Below are 17432 nucleotides of genomic sequence, written 5' to 3' on the forward strand. Positions count from 1 at the left end.
CTAAATATTACTGTCAACAACAGAAATGTGAATACTAAAAAAACATATAAAAAATACTTCCAATATTGAAAGAATGTAAAAATTTTGTTTAATCCATATAAATTTTATGTAGGTTTTACTTTTATTTATTCATTTTTTTCACATTTTAAACAATAATCTTTATTTATATTAATGAATCGCCGTTGTTAGTCTCATAAAAATAGCTTGACAGATTTACGTACAGTTTTTTGCAATTTTTTTTAATTTACGTTCTCAAGGTTTATAAATAAAACATTTTCAATACGTTGAGTCAAAATGCAAATATCGAAAAATTTAGAAGATGCTGTTTTGTTCTATATTGAAAACGTTTGTATTTTAACGTTTACAAACATCAATTATTTTTCATGGATACTAAATTGATTAATTTTCTTACAATTTAATTTAATATTTTTTCAGATTTATTAATTTTTAATGGATTTTTTGTAAGGTTAAAATAATTTGAACTAACAAAAAAAAATGGATTTTCACAAAATGCACCAATGTTGGTAAGTAGAACAGAGTTTGAAATCTTCAAAAATAATTCTATGTTTGAAAATAAATTGTTTTTGTTTTAGAATTCAATCATAAACAAGTACCTTGGTACCTTCTTATTGATGAAAAGTCTTTTTTCTTTTACCCGGACAGTTTTTGCACGCTTTCACGACACGATCAGTCATTTTTCTTTTTTTTTTTTTTCGAATTAAATACCAAGGCCACGTCGAAACCCGGCTGGCGGTAAAAACTAGCTGAATTCGCGTAGAGCATGAGTTAAGTGTCATAATTTTAGAAGGCTTAGGGTAAAACGCGGTGTGACTTTTCTTCATTAACACGTATTCTCATATTTTATCCATGGATTATGGCACTAGAGTAGTGATTTTTGCACGATTTTAATTTGAGTATGACAAGGTTTCACAGAAGCAATCACACGAGGAGACAAAACGAAAAACAAACCCATATCACGAATATATAAATAGCTCATGAAAGTCCAAAAAAACAACGTGTGTCCTTATTTACGAAAAAACGTTTGTTCAACCAGCTAATTGCAGACAAGCCAACGTTTGGGCAGGACAACGTCTGTCAGGTTCACTAGAAAATAATAAAAATAATGACACCTCCGAATAAATGCACTATTTTTTGTATTAATCTTGTATTTTTAAAAATTACGTTATGTAACATCGTTTGAAAACAGGCTGGTAAAGTTTTTTAAATTAAAACACTAAAAACGTCCTTAAATCAATAGGTACCTTTTGCCCCTTAATTCTCTCCAGGAATTTGTAGTCAGGGTATACAACTATAACATATTTTTAATAGGAGAGCATGTACTTGTATGTTACTATGATTGTAGTCACATTAACATAAATCTACTTACTACTGTTATACTTAAGAGTATGTATATTTTGGTACGAAAAATGTATACTATGTATATTGCTGTGAAGATGTCAAATTTGTTTTCTGAAAAAACGCCGCTGTGTGGCCCTGAACTAAACATATGTTTAATTAATATTTCATATTATAAATACGCATTCCCGATTTCATGAGAAGTAAATATTTCTTCGTATCCTTTTTTTTACAACTAAGATGGACCTTATATGCATTTCAATGCTATAAGTAATGTCCCATCTCAGTTGCAATAAATTTCTTTTCATATTTCCTACCATGTTACCAGAAGTCAAAATCTACCATTTATTAAATCGTCTATGAGCAATTTTTGTTTTAATGCCCCAATGTCCAGAATGTTAAGATTAGTCAATTCGTCACATAACTTTGAATTTTTTGGGATAAATCTTCTGGCTTTTTGTAGATCTCTTCGCCACCAAAACAGTGTGGGATGAATATATATTGGCATGGTTTAGCTCGAAGTCTCATATTTTTATCGTGTTTATGAATGTATTGAATGCCAGTATTTTATTTCCCTTGTTTGTCTTTGCTAAATAGTTTTATGTTTTTTTGTTCAGTTTCTTATATTTATGCTTCTTCATGTTACTGTTGTCATTAGCTTAGGCCGTACATAAAGTATATAAATAAATGTATAAGATCCAATCATTTACTTCAACATAATTTTCATTGATTTTGCCGTGCGTTACTTTTTGAAAAAATATGTATGGGGTGAAGAACAGGGTGAATAATTATTTACTGTGAAATGCAAATTTAGTTTTTAAAAAATAAGTTTGTCATAAACATTAAACCCGGATGGACCTTGTGTTACTTGAGGTATTGTTGATACATCTACATACGAAAAACGTCATTTGTGCATTTTGTAAAATATCTAACTCACACGTGGTTGCTAGACTACTCCCTCTCCTTAATGAATTGAAAAAATTGTTTTATTGACTGTGAAATAATTTACTTAAGTAATGTTGTGTAGACACTAAATACATCACATAGATACACAAGAAATAAATTTTGGATTCTGAACAACGGTCGGGAAGGCAAAATTTAGAGATTAAATTAATTAAATTAAATGTTCTAAACGAAACAGATTTGTATACATTACGAGCATAACACACCAAGCTAACTAATGGCCGGCTAAACCGCAGCATAGCGGTTTATTATACGCAACGAATTATATTCGTTGGCTAAATTCATGAACTTGAAATCAAAGTTTTATTTATTTTGCTCATCCTGTTAAAGTTTCATTTTAGATGATAGAAAATGCTCAGCCCTACGGAGATGTGGATATAAAAAATATATTCTTATGCGTGCTAAAAATAAGACCATTAAATTGTACGGCAAAGTTTCTTGAAAATGTGTTAAAAAAATAATGAAAATGATTTAAATAAAAACGAAATACTTTGCATGACATCACTAGTTCTTCCAACTGACGAATCAGTAGAACTCACCGAAAAGAAGGCGAGGAGACTACGCGAAGTAATTTCATAAGTACTAAACTTCGCTGAAAATACGATATACAATTTTTTTTCTAAATTTTGGTTTTGTTTAATAGTTTATTAACAAATAAACAAAACTCTCCACTTTCACAGGGTATATCTTGTTTTTCAGCGTTTATTGATAATCGAATCGCTTTAAGAGTACGCAATATGAAAATATAAGTTTAAGCGTAAGATTTTAGTTATAACTAACAAAAGAAACAGTATAACATTTATGCAAATTTATGTTCACACAAAAAAGTTTGTCCGCTTCACAATCCAATGATCAGCACATTTGCCTACCCCGAAAGAGGTTTCTTGTTCTATTTCCAACATGGTTGTCATGAAATGTTTATTAATAAGGTAATCTAGAATATTTCATAAACCCTGGACTGGGACTTGCAACGTAAGACAGATCAATCTGATCATCTGGCTAACGACAACATTTGTGTTTCAATGAAATGTCTTATGGATCACTCTCAGTGGAGAAAAGGAATGATGACGATGAAGAAAGGTATTGTTACTATTTTTTTACAGCGAGGAATTTCCCAACGTTTGGCGACTCGTAATAAATTAAAAGAGGTAGTCAGAAGATTAATTTTCACGCGGGTGCATATGTATTAGATGTCGTTTCTAAATTTTAATTATTGTCGGTTAATTCAGGGGTCGACTCCATTCTTTTTTGTTCTTGTTAATCAAACGGCCGAACAAGTGTCATGGCATTGTTCCTTTTTGAATAAGGAAAGAGAAGTGATGTTGGACGGTCTGATAGATTTTAGCAGACCAATCTAGAATACTGACTTAGTTAAAGTTTCTGATTATTTACTCAGTTTGTTAGCTCTTAGGTTGAAGAATAGGAGATTCTCAGGTTTCCCCATAACATAGTGACCGATACTTGCAAAATTCTAGTATTTGAGAGAATTTGCAGAATGGTTGGTTAATTAAATTGTAAGTATTGTCCAGGTAGCCCAATGTTTATGGGTATGAACTGAACTATTATTTTGTGACGTTCTTTCTCATAAATGGAAGTAGTGTTGCTAAACCTTGGGTGTACCTTGTATCTACTTACTAACATTTCTTTCACTGCGACTTGATGAAATTAATGTTTTGATTGACACATTTAAATAAACGTTGCTACATACCTGACTATAGGTGATTATCTTTTGGTGACTTATGTAAAAGGCTTTGGAGTCAAAAAATATTAAAATATCGAAAATAATAACCATTTCTGAAGTTATTAAATTTATAAAATAACGATAATGGACATAGGTTATTAGGATTCAAGTAAATATAGTTTTTGCTTCAATGTGTGTTTGCAATATGGACATAAGGATGAAAGACAATATATGACGAAGGCTCTTAATAAAATTTGTCAAATACACATTGAGAGGGGCAGTGAAAATAGTAGAGTTAAATTTTATTAAAATCGCCATACATGAAATTGAAAATATGAGAATTGCAACTCGTTAGTTTTAAAAAAAACCAATAAACTTTTGTTTGAGTGAAACTGGTAGGAAGACCCACGGTCATTAAAACGGTTTTGGGTGTGCAAAGGAATGTACTTTCACTGCAAAAAGAAGAAACTTAACTACTGAAAAAAAAAAAATATTTCTACGATACTTTTCTAAAGTTATATAAGTTTATAATGTTTAGACAATTTAGCATTCGGCATTTTTGTTTTGTGGTATTGTTGCATAATATTCGATCGATCTTACATTGTTTCTTAAACCAGTTTATGACATGTCATAAGTCATGTTCTAAGCTTCAATCAACTCTTACGGAAAATAATATCTGGAATGTCGAGTTTTGAAAAAAACTTAAATTTATTTCGTAAGTTACAGCAAAAACATTTTTGACTTCTAAGAAGAAATAAGTTTCCAATGAAGCGATAGACAGCCTTGTCTTAAAAAAAAATTCAAATAAATATGTGCCTAAGTTAAAATGTAATAAAAACAATATTTTGATCGAACAACTGTGAAGTACTTAAGAACTTTGATAATTTCTATGTTATATAAACGTTATTATTTGGTTATTTCGTGAGTAATTATTATTTCAACTTTTCAAAAAAACTATTGTTGGTCCTTAATGAATAATGGTCAAAGTTTTTTATCGAATTCTGGCCCTGGCGATACTAGCAATAAGTATTAAATAAAAATGTGTTGATATATTATTTAATAAAATACCTAGATTCAACGTTAAGAGTATTTTAAATCTAGCATACCTGAAGGTAGAAAGGGAACAGCATGTTGAAGAGCTGGTTTGAAGTAAATACTAAACCACACGAGAATATGATGTTGAGAAATGAACCATCGAGTAACAGATCCAAATCTAGAACCTTCTTTATTTTTCCCCAAATTCCTTTTGGTTTCATTGTATTAACTGTAATTCCACTGCCGTCGTTTCCTGAAATAAAAGATTTTTATTTATATACAATTTTTCAGATATTTTAAATCAATAGTTGTATCCTACTTCTCGTCAAATTTCAGTAAGGTAATCTGTAGTTGCTGCTCGATTATGGAATAATCTACCCACTAATGTTAGAGACGTCTTTTCTTTATTTACATTCAAATCACGTATAAAATGTCACTTCCTGTATATTTGAGTTTCTTCTTTCTCTTCACTTCTTTCTTACCTCTTTACCCTTTTCTCTCTTCATAGCGTAGTGTAGATATTTAGTCAAAATATGTTTATTTCTCATTGTTTTATTTTATAATTAAATTATATTAAAATACCAACAATATTATATTATACCACGGATTTTTTTAAATTGAACGGTTTGGGTAGGTAGGAAGAAATTGCTTTAACACAATATGCCCGCCTTTATGCATATGTATGTAATTTTTCCATGTTTGTAAGGTGTTGTAATAAATAAACTCATATTCTGTCTGGTCATATCAGCAAAATATTAAACAACTAAACACTGATTTTTGAGATTTTTGCCGTGTCTAGGCGGATGAAGAATAAAGTTATGTGTGTAAAGTAAAACCAGGATCCTGGACGAGTGTTTTTGACTGAATGGCTGCTCTCAGCTTAAAATCCTGAATAAGGAAATCGAGTGAAGATAAGTACGCTTTGTTGTGTTGTGGACGTTTGCCTACCATTCTTGAATTCTTTGGTTCGATTTCTGGCAGGGTAGATATGAAATATTGCTTTTGAAGGTTGCTAAGCCTGCAATACTTTATTTTTCATTTCATTGGTGGGATTGATCACATAACCATCATGTAACAGATGATCAATATACACTGCACTTGGCCTACCAATGCAGTGCCTTATGCACCACTGGGTGCTAAAAGTAAAATGCAATAGCCGATTAACAAATAAAAAAAACATCCAACATTTCATCACATTTTTGACGAATAAATGTTTGAATAAATTGGTAATTTGGAATTACTTTAAAAAAAATTATATACTCGTCTTCAGTGAGCTTCATCTGCACACAAAAAATACATAATTTTCATACCCATATTAATTTATCGTTTCATCTTATAAAGATTCATAATTTATTTTTAATTAACAACAATTATCAAGTATACAATTATTAAGTTTTGTACCTGTGTATTATTTATATTTTTACCTTTTGGGACATTTTTGCTGGTGACACAATAAGATTGTGACCTTCTAAATCTTCTCTTATCATCAGAAAGTTTGTCAAGACTGCAGGGTAGAGACATGGATATATCTTCGAAAAAAGTTGGAGGTTGTACTATAGAAGGTCTTCTGTTCACATTATCTTGGCTGTTTATAGTGATTTTGGTGCTTCCAAACGATGTTTCTTTTGGAGCAAGAAGATACATATTCTCCCCTAACTTGCGGTCTGGGATCATGTGCCATTTTACTGGTTGGAACAAAAATGCTCCGACAACCTGAAATAAGAATGATAGTTAAAAGGAAATTATTACTTTTTTCCTTCATTTAACACTTTTTTGTTTTGCTTCATTCATCTCTATTGAAATCCAAGCCTAATCTTATGTCATACACTTATACTGAGAAGAAAAAACGACCTCTAACAGTAAATGATATTAAGTCGTGTTAGCAATACTTATTTTATTATTTTGTTTTACTTTATTAAGACATTTTACTTTAAACCTGTGTTTTAATCTAAATTATTGACAGAAAGAGCGTGCAGTTAATGAAATTTTCTTATTCCTTCGTTGTGAATTATTTTTTCTTTTAAATCTGCCGATGAGGCCTCAAAAATTCTTCAATTGCCTACACTCTACAGTTTCTTATTCCCATCTCTAAAATGTTAAAACCTCCTTAAATCTTAAATGAGGTTAAAATGACGGGAATCGTGAATACAAAAAAGAACACTAAAAGCGATATATTCGTAAAATTGTTTACTGGGAATCCGTTCATTTGTCCGGGATTATGTGCGCTCTGGCGGGTCACTCCAGTAAAGTTGGACCAAATAGGTACCGTATTCGGACCGGGCCGGCTGGGGATTTATGGCACTTACGAGGGACCCGCGCTTCTAAATACCCTATCGTCGTTTTAAATCCAAAAGTAATGCGCCAACTTATAAAATAAAATAAAATATGCTGTCTGTAATGATTTGAGCATACGTACTGGAAATATTCTTGACAAATTTTCAAATCATGAAACTTCGATTCTTTGCCAGTCTATAAAACGAGTATCTTTTTATTTGATAGAAACGGAAAACCTCGTTGTGTAAGAAGTATAAAATACTCTTTCGTATTCGTTTATTAAATGTTTTTTTTTTTTTTTTTTCATTTTTTATTTGATTGGATAACCAACATCTATAATTATCTTATATATATATATAAAACAAAACAAATACCAAATAAGCCAATTACAGGTTTTCACAAGTAGCATCACAGTTAGTTGAAAAAGATTATCGAACATAAATTGAAAAGAAATTGAATGTTAATCCAAAAAAAAAAATTAAATACTTTGAATTATTTCGAAAGCAAACGCCGTACGTCATTAAGATTATTTTCAAATAAATCTATGTTTAACGATTTATTTATTACATTAAAATTATTTGAAGTTCGCCATAAATATGAATGTTGCCTATAATTAGATGAAACAAGAGGTATGTGAAGAAGAAGGTTTTTTCTTAGAACTTTGGAAGGAACATTGATAGAAAGTTTACATAGTAGTTCAGGACAGTTGATTAAACCAGAGGCAATTTTTAGTACATAAATTATATCCGCTATTTTACGACGTTTTTGCATAGGCAATATGTGATGTTTTTTACATATATGAATATATTGATCGAATTTAAACTCAAATTTCAACTGGAAACACATAAACTTTACAATTTTTTTAATTTTTTTTATTTAACTTTAATTCGTAAACATAGAGTTACGGCTCTAATAATTTACGTTGATTAGACTTGCCAAATGTCTTGGTACTGGGATGTATTTTTCATAATTTTCTTCCGTATCATCAATCTCCCACCCGCTGATAAGCCTCTATTACAGAACAGAAGCAAAAGATAATTATTCTTTCAACAAGAGGCAAAACTATCAGTTCACAATGGAGTTCAGGTCACAACTCTGATGGGAGCGAAGTATAAAAACAGGGATGAACGTATACTGAATGCTGTAGAAATGTGATGTCTCAGGTGAATGTGTGGTAAAACTTTGTATGATATCTGCGATAGATATGCGCTAATGTTGAGTTCCGTACATTGTATAAGGCTGAGATAAGCATTACCGCCAAATTCAGGAAAGGAGCTCTGCGTTGGTTTTGACATGTAGAGCAAATGGACAGCAAAAAAAGGCATAAAGATTTACAATGCAGATGTTAATGGATGCGGAAATAGAGGAAGACCGATAAAAATATGGCATGACCAAATTTCTACGAATACCTTAAGATGGACATGTCAAAAGTCGGAATAATTGCCGCGTGTGCATGAGAAGATGTATGAATGTAGAGGAAGCGATTTCTGTATCGAAAGATAGAGCGAGATGTCGTTCTACCCTATCTGGTATTCTAACCTATATCCTTTACGGGGAAACGGCGGGATGTTTTGTTGTTTTGCAGAAAAAGGTGTAAAAACTGTTGAATTTGTATGCTTCTTTTAAAACTAGCTTCTTGAATAGACAATATTTTGAGTGCATCGAAACATTTTTAGAAATGTCCTGGATTTAATTTCCAAGAGACTTTATCCTTCTTAATCTTTATCATACAACTGTTTTTTTTAAAGAAGTAAAGAGAAATACGAAGAATCTTGCGTGGACAGAAGATGTTCAGTTATTTCTCTTCTCAAAGGTCGACATAATATTAAATACAAATATATTCCAAATACTGTAAATAAAAAAATGTATTCTATCATAAAACTTATTTCGATAGTTTGCCCACCATATACCACACGCCCTATTTGAGGACTCGAATTTCCTTGGTGGCGCCCATATACAAGAAAAAATCGCTCTTTGCTGAACGACAGAAGCTGCCTGAACGAGCTCTCCGTAATCTGATACCCTCGGAATCTTTGTGCTGAAAGAAGATAATCCAAAAGTGCATAATATATACATTATTGAATTGAGAAAAAGAGGTAAATAAATTCTTCACGGACTGGGATTATTAATTGGACATAATCGATTCGTAGAAATTATTTTAAAAAAAATTTGAAGTCTTCAACATTTTTATAGGAGTCTCCAGATCTGTTTATCTGACAGGATATATGAAAAAGCCAAGGACAGTAGCGAGATACTCTATTGGGTATTTATTGAGAAGGATAAATAGACAAGATCACATGACATATTTCGAAGATAGATTAGGATATCCGCAGCAACATGAAGCGGAATCATTAATATCAAAAACAATAGATTTACCATGACCCAACTAAAATTTAATTTGTATAATAACTATGCAATAATGGTAAATGGTGACTGACTGCCCCAATTTACGAAGTTTAATTAATTTACATGTACCTCTTAAACGTACCCGTCACACCAAATTATTTTACTGCACCGATGTAAACACTAATGCAGTAAAAAATTCGTGCATTTATAGAATATGCAACTTATATGATAATATTACTGGAGCTAATGCGAGGTATATCTTCAATTTTAATAATAATAAATTCAAAGGGGAAATCAGCGACAGCGTGCAGGCATTGTCACCGTGGGTGAGTAGTGATGAGTAAATACTTTTTTTTTTTCACTTTATTTTAAATTTACAATGGTAAATATGTACAAACATTTTATTTGCAGTTTTCCATATTCCATCCTTGTGTAGTATAAATTTATTTTTGTCACATTTCGTATATTAATAATAATAAGTTTGAGATCATTTTTAGTCTAGTTTTAAGTACGTATTATACTTAAAACTTATTACTGTATATGACTGTAGATTTCCATAAATAAATTAAAAAATACATATGTAAAAATTGCTTCATTGTTATCTGACTGCATTCAAAAGTGCATAGGACACTTAATTTGGAATTATAATTACTATAAATATAGATAGTTTAATACGTGAAAGTAGGATGGTTAATCATAACTTAATATGCAGTCTAAAGACAATGGAAATTACAGTTTAAAATCCATTAAATTAACAATCTAAGCCTAAATTTAAAGCATGGTACGCTATTGCTCTTACTACAATTCTTGAGGTAAATTTATCTCCATTTGATTTCTTTTTCCAGTATTTTTACGTGGGAGTAGTTATTATGTGGAAAACAGTCATCCAGGGTTCTGGTTCTATTTATCATGCAAACCCATAATAAGTTATGCATGCAGGTTTTACAAAAAGATCGGATAACGATTTCAGCTGAAAATTGTTTGAGAACAATTGCCCATTTTGCAAACTGAGAATGCAATGCGCAAACCGTTCACCTGGACCAGCTGATGACAAGTCAGAAGGGCTGTAAATGTTCACATATCTTTATTCCTGTTACAAATAAATTATCTATTTCTCGTTGAATATTTAGCAAGTTTGAAAATAAATTTTCAAACAAAAAAAATTATCGTATTTTAGAGAAAGGCTTTTCGTTGTGTCTTAATTTTTATTTTAGTTGAATATTTAATTTCCCTCTTGCCTGAGTCCTTACCCCTTATATTGGAAAGCGTCCCGCGGGAATTAGAGCCGTCTATACAAATGTGGAACTACTTAGTCCAGACCGAGAGCTTTTCATAATGGAGGTAAATTATTTTTCATTAGCGCAAAACAATATCGATATAGTGGTGTGAAAATCAGGTAAGGGTTGTTTGTATTTGTGGGTGAGTGTACGTTTACACGGGTAGGCTTTGAGAAGATTGTCAGCTTATAAACTTAGTCGAAGTATTCATTTATTTTAAAAGAGGGTTAATATATTAAAATCATTTAAAATAATTTGTATTAAAATTCATTAAAAAAATGTATTATAACAGAAATGGGGAACATTCTCACAAAAAAATAAGCAAGTCTTGGTTTATACATTAATGAATAAAATAATTCATTTTTACGGTTAATGTTTTTATTTTTGGTGTGTTTTGTTATTATTAAAGTTAAAATATAAAGATAAACAGTTATTCAGTCTATACAGAGAAAAATTACATATACGAGTACTATAGTGTTTAACATTATTTTTGCATAATACTGTTTTAAAACTTTTCAAGCAATTTTCTCTCTATATGTATTATATTTTTATTGTGTATATGTAAAAAAAAAAGTATATTGTAAAATTAAAAAAAATAAATAATTATATTAAAGCTCGATTTCATTCCCTTTTTACTATTTTGCCATGTACGTACAATTTAAATATTTAATGTTTTGTTGTAAAATACACCAGCCACTTAAAACAATATGAAAAATTGAAAACTTTTACATCAATAAAAAGTGAAATACAATTGTGAGTGTTTCTAGTATTTTTGTAAGATTAGTTCATTTGTTATAGTAATAATATTTACTGTATAATTATTTTTCTTTAACAAAAATTGGGTTATGGTCCCGTGGCTAGTGTCTCGGACTCACGGCTCAAAGATCCATGGTTCAAATCCCCTCTACTCTAATTTGATTACCATTTTCTCATAGTGAGTTATTTACATACAACTAGTTGAAAATAGTCCTCAAAATTTAATATTTGGGTAAATCATAAGAACGCAAATATTTCATTTAAAAAAAAAACATGCGTAAAGTTACCGATAGTTTAAAATTTAAATAATGAGGATTTACGTTAGTAGTAAATTTAAACAATTAAAATTTTATGCTGTAGGTATTAAAAAAAAAAACATCGATCTAATATTTTTATCAAAAAGAGTGGATAGGTACTTTCACGTAAAAATAAAAATTGGAATATCGTATACAAAAACCTCCATAAAGTTGTTATATTCCAATTGTCGAACATTTCGTACAAAACTTTTCCATTGGACATAAAAGTTATCCTAACGGGGCGCTACAAGTTCGCATGTCGCAGAGAAAAATACAATTATTATCGCCCTTTGATAAAAAGAAAAGTTGAAATTATTTATAAATCTGAACCGTATTATAACCGGCCGCCGCTCTCTCGTTAATTAAACAGTCTGCTGCCCGGGGGAGAGGGACGGAGGATGCGAATGGAGGAAGAGGGAATGAAAGAACATCTGTAGAAACGGTTGGGCGTAGGGGGAAGAGGGGGCAATTTTACAGATTCAATTTCAGCAAGTGGCTGTTGCATATTTTTGCGTAAATTAACGCCCCCCGTTTCCAGTGGCGCCTCGCTACGGCACATGACTGATTTATTTTACTCTGTTTCAGTGCAGATCGACGGAAATAGTGATTTATCATCGTATCGCGCTTACTCAAATCGAGTTTGGCTGACGTTTTGTGCTGAAATGGCCCGTGCACTCAATTAACCAGTAAACATTGACATTTTAAATCTGAAAATGACATATAAACATGATGTTGATTAGAAAGTTTTTTATCTCGCGTCAAAATAGCACATTTACTTACTTTTCTTTAACATTGCATTTTATGAAGTTGATAATAAAATTTCCAACATCAATATACGTAAATATTTTGGTGATTTTGTTTTGAAATTTTCAGTGTGATTTGGTACGACACAAAAAAAGAGGCAGTTTTTGCCGTGATATAATAAAAAAAACATTTTTTTTCTTTATAATTGTTTGTTTCATTATTTTACTAAGCAGTCCAGTTTGGGTGACGTTCTGTGCCAAAATAACGCATGTAAATAAATAAGATTTTTAACTATTTTTAATATAATATTGATGTTTTTTGTTGGTATTTCTTATTAAAACTTCATATTTACAAAAACTAAAAAAAAATCTTTAAAACAAAGTAAAACTCAAACGAGGAATTTCATTGATGCATTTTTATCAAAGTCGTTTATTTTCTGTTTATAAAAACTATCCGTTAGCTTCATGCATTAGAAGTTGGATCAATTTAAAAACATTTGTCTTGGATTATGATTCTATTTCACACAGTTTTTCATCCTTCTGGACACGTTTTATGTGAAATATGTTAAGATGGTCGCACACGTTTGCTGAACGTCGACATGCGCATGCGAGTGCTTGCCAAGTTTTGAGGCGGTGCAGTGATAATATTTTGTGCACAAAACAAAAGAAGATTTAATAGATTAAAATATAGGCTTGAATCAACGAACGCTCAGGATTTCATAAGCGTGTGGATGCTGACGTTTAGCTTGCGACGCCTGCAAAATTTTTGCCAAGCGGCTTGTGAAACTACAATTGCGCAAGTATTTTCAAAAGATAAAAGTACTTGGGAGGCAAATTTGGCTTATGTAATTTCGAGATAAAAAAGAAAGTGGCAAAATAAAGCATTTTTTTGAAAAAGGTAAATCAAGAAAAATCGATAAGACTTTTTTCTTTTAAATGAAGATTTTCTTGTATATGAAGATCTTCTTATTATATTGACGAGCCGCCCTTCTTTAAACACAAAGCTAAATTTTGAATTTGCATAAGTTGTTATATCCTTACCCACTTGAAAACTTTAACGATCTATAAACTGTGTACCTTTAGGTACCTTCAACACACGATGACAAGTTCCTTAGATACTCTACGTTTTGCTTATCTTTCTATCTTAAGAGAAAATACATCACTAGTACATTTGGTATTGTCAATAATAGAACTTCAAAATACACACTTACGCAACACATATTGATGAACATTTTTTAATTCTATATTTATTCATTTTAAGATAAAAAAAACAATCAACCTAAAACTAATCTTAATAATAACACATTATATAAAAAAACAATAGTCTATAAATGTTTTCAAATGGTTTGGGCCAAAAAATATCAAATAACAAAACAAAAAATAAAAGAAAACTGTTCACAAAGCATCCTTCTGTCTTCTCGACAACATTTTTTATAACCTTGTCATTCAAAACATCTTACTGAAAATTTCATTTGCATTTCTGTTCATATTCTACCATACCACATCATTATTTAGCAGTTATATTTCTGTTCAAGGTAACAGACTTAGGGGTAAACTACCTCTCCATAGTAAAAAAACACCTTCCTGGGCCACCTTTAAGAAGCCTGAAACATAACTATATTATAAAATATATTATCAATTTTCCTTGAGTTTTTATGCTGTTTCTTTCCTGCATCCTCTTCCTATTACTTACTAAATTCCTTACCCAACCCTCCATTTTAGTGGTGGTGAATTACAACCCAAAACACCCAGGCTTGAGAAAAATATTTTAAAATATTACTGGGAATCGAACCAGAAACTACCAGTGCGTGAGTTCAATACTTAAGCCATTACACGTAGGTATAAAAAACAAAATTTCAAATTTTTTTAAATGAAAGCATTAAAAAATAATATTTTCCTTAAAATCATATTTCATTCATTTTCTAAAAAAATACAGTCGTATTTATGCAAATCAAGTTAAGTATAAAAATACTCGTATGATAAAATAGATTAACATTTTATTTCACTGGGAAATACAATTTTTGAATGCATGTTGTACATATTAAAAAGCCACGTATTACTGTAGATTTGATTTGTTTGAAACTGTTCAATTAACTTAATTGAAATTAAGTAAAAAACAACCAATGAATTGCGGAATTTTGTTTAAATTTTGCGTGTAATGAGTTTTTTTTATTCAAATCTAATGAAATAATTATAGCAAGTACTGAATAAACTCAGGTTTTTCTCAAAAATATTAAAATAAATTTTATAAAGGTACTTATTTTAAAAAAGACGCATAAGACAGTGACGAGTGGCGATCGAATTCTAGTGATTGAAAACAATATGGTTTTTTAATTTTATTGCTAAATGCTAGAATATTTGATTTGTTTACCTTCAGGATACTCAATTAATACCCGCTGATAATAGATAGAATACATCTTTTACTTAAAAACTATGTAAATATATTACAATTAACGATTCCTTTTAGAAAGCTAAATAATGATCTATTTATTCATGATATATTGTGATTTTTTTGTTTCGATATCACACATATTTCGTAAATTTTGTGGTAGCCGTTTTATAAAAAAGCAAATCAACTCTGAAGTGTATTAAAAATATTTCATTCAAACGGTAAAGAAAATTTTTTTTTTTTTTGGATTTATCGAAGTTTTTCAGCCTCCTAACAGCCGTGTATATATTAAAAATTTGAAAGTTATTTGTAACTAATAACACACCATTTTTTCCCTATTTTTGCGGACTTACACGCCCCTTTTCCTGAAAAATTCGACTTAAGTTGTTGTGTTTATATTTTGGCTTAACATACTAGAAAAAAAACTTTTTTTTCTTGAATTTATTTTTAGGAAACATGTATCCAAAAAAGGTCGTCAGCCTAATGGTGTAGTGATCAGCGCATTTGCCTACCATGCAAGAGGTCTCAGGTTCGATTTCCGTTATGGTTGACATTAAATATTAATTCAAAACGTCGTTTTTACACAAGAATATTTCATAATCCCTGGACTGGTACCTGTAGCACAAGACTGATCATCTTACCTTCATGTAACAAAAATAATCAAGATACGCTGTGATTGTTGTACCAATGTTGTGCTCTATTCACTATTAGGTGCGGAAAGGGAATGATGATGATATTTAATAAACTGGGTATTTGTTTATTGTCTACAGTACTAAAGCAAAAAACCATGTGGCCGTAAACGTTAAAAACGAGTTGTCTCAAAATCTATATTTAATGACTTACATCTCTTTTTTCATGTGGTCTTCATATGCATATCCAACTAATGAACGTCAAAATAGTAAATACAAAATTAATTTATTATTTGACGCGCTGGTTAGGTTACCCATTTTTTTTCATTGAATTTTCACTGTTAATTTTAAGCGATTAATTTAATTTTAAGTGAAAAGCTTAAAGCTGATATGCTTAAATCTATTCTAACGAATGTGAGTTGATGGCGCAATTTAACTTTTCCGATACAAATCTATTACATTTTTGAACTCATTGAGACTACACGTTAAGATCAGCTCTTGTGGCATCTTATTTCAACCATCAACATTCCTATTGCTCAAGCAATGCTTCCGTGGTTTCAGATTGAACCTGTTTTTATTCCAGCCTGAAACTGTGACATCTTGTTGACGTTTGAACATGGGATCCAAATTTGGGCAGCTATAGTGACGGTTGAGTATCTTGTGTGTTTTTATGAAGCCACCTCTTTTTCGCCGTTCCTGCAGAGTTGTGAGACTGAACATTTCCAGTTTCTCCACATACGGAAGCCGTTACAGGCTTGACAGGCCAGCTCGTCTTTGGACTCTTTCCAACAAGTTGGTATCCTTTACATAAAAGGAATAAAATATAACCCGTATTCGAGAGTTGGTTTGATACAGGATTTGTATATTTTAAGTAGCATAATCGATGTTATTTATGGAAAGGTTTTTTTATCAAGCAGGTTATCAAATTTTTTGAGTATTTTTCTAATCGTAAATATCCCATTTAGAAAATGGAAAATAAGTTATTCAAGAGCAGGATTTGAACCTCGAACCCCCTGATTCCGAGTCCGCGATACTATCTGCGGGACCATGGCCGTATGACTAAATTTGTTTTGTATTTTAAAATGCGTAAAATGTAGTTATTTTTTATTTATTTAATAGCATAATTATACATTTTTACAATTAATTAAAAAATTTCACTTGTTATGTTTTAACTAAAACTAAAATCCCACCAAGCCACTTTTTGTAGCTTGTTGGTGAAAGTATAAAGTTAAAAGTTCTAAATGTGTGTTATTTTTTAAATGTTAATATTATTTCTGTCTCGAATTGAGTCGTTGTAACTCCTGGAAATGTAGTTCAACGTATTATACTTGTGAAATACTTTATGTTAAATGATTTATAAATTTATTTTAAAAAAAATGCATTTCAAATAACAGGTTTAACCCGTCAAAACCTTTATCCAATTAATAATAAAGTTTTCTAGTAAATAGTTTAAATAACACAATTTAATGACAACCATCAATAAAAACACTGAACAAAGTATCTTAACAACAAGTAAAAAATAATGCTGACAATTTTTTTTACAAGGCTTTTAATTTAAAAAAAAAACGCAATTAAAATTCATCAAAAAATGTTTTAAGACGTCACTCCCTATTATTGTTTTTCTTTTACATAACACAAATCGCGTTGTGTTCCCGCGGTAAGGTTGTGGTCTCACGGATCAACAGTC

At 30.6% G+C, this 17432-nt stretch overlaps 1 protein-coding gene across 4 annotated transcripts in view; it reads right to left on the bottom strand.

Moving 5' to 3' along the window:
• The window catches only part of LOC148281245 (monocarboxylate transporter 13), a 44999-nt gene that overhangs the window by 7865 nt on the left and 19702 nt on the right, over positions 1-17432 (bottom strand). For all 4 annotated transcript variants that reach the window (XM_088226992.1, XM_088226994.1, XM_088226993.1 and 1 more), the window contains 2 exons: positions 6460-6748; positions 5107-5288 (listed from right to left, as the gene is read on the bottom strand). In XM_088226992.1, coding sequence (XP_088083118.1) covers positions 5107-5288; positions 6460-6748 — 471 coding nt within the window. The remainder of the gene's footprint in view (positions 1-5106; positions 5289-6459; positions 6749-17432) is intronic.

This window comes from Micrasema longulum, unplaced genomic scaffold (assembly GCF_059751315.1).
Source record: "Micrasema longulum isolate JH-2025_06_02 unplaced genomic scaffold, ASM5975131v1 h1tg000482l, whole genome shotgun sequence".
NCBI classification, from domain to species: domain Eukaryota; kingdom Metazoa; phylum Arthropoda; class Insecta; order Trichoptera; family Brachycentridae; genus Micrasema; species Micrasema longulum.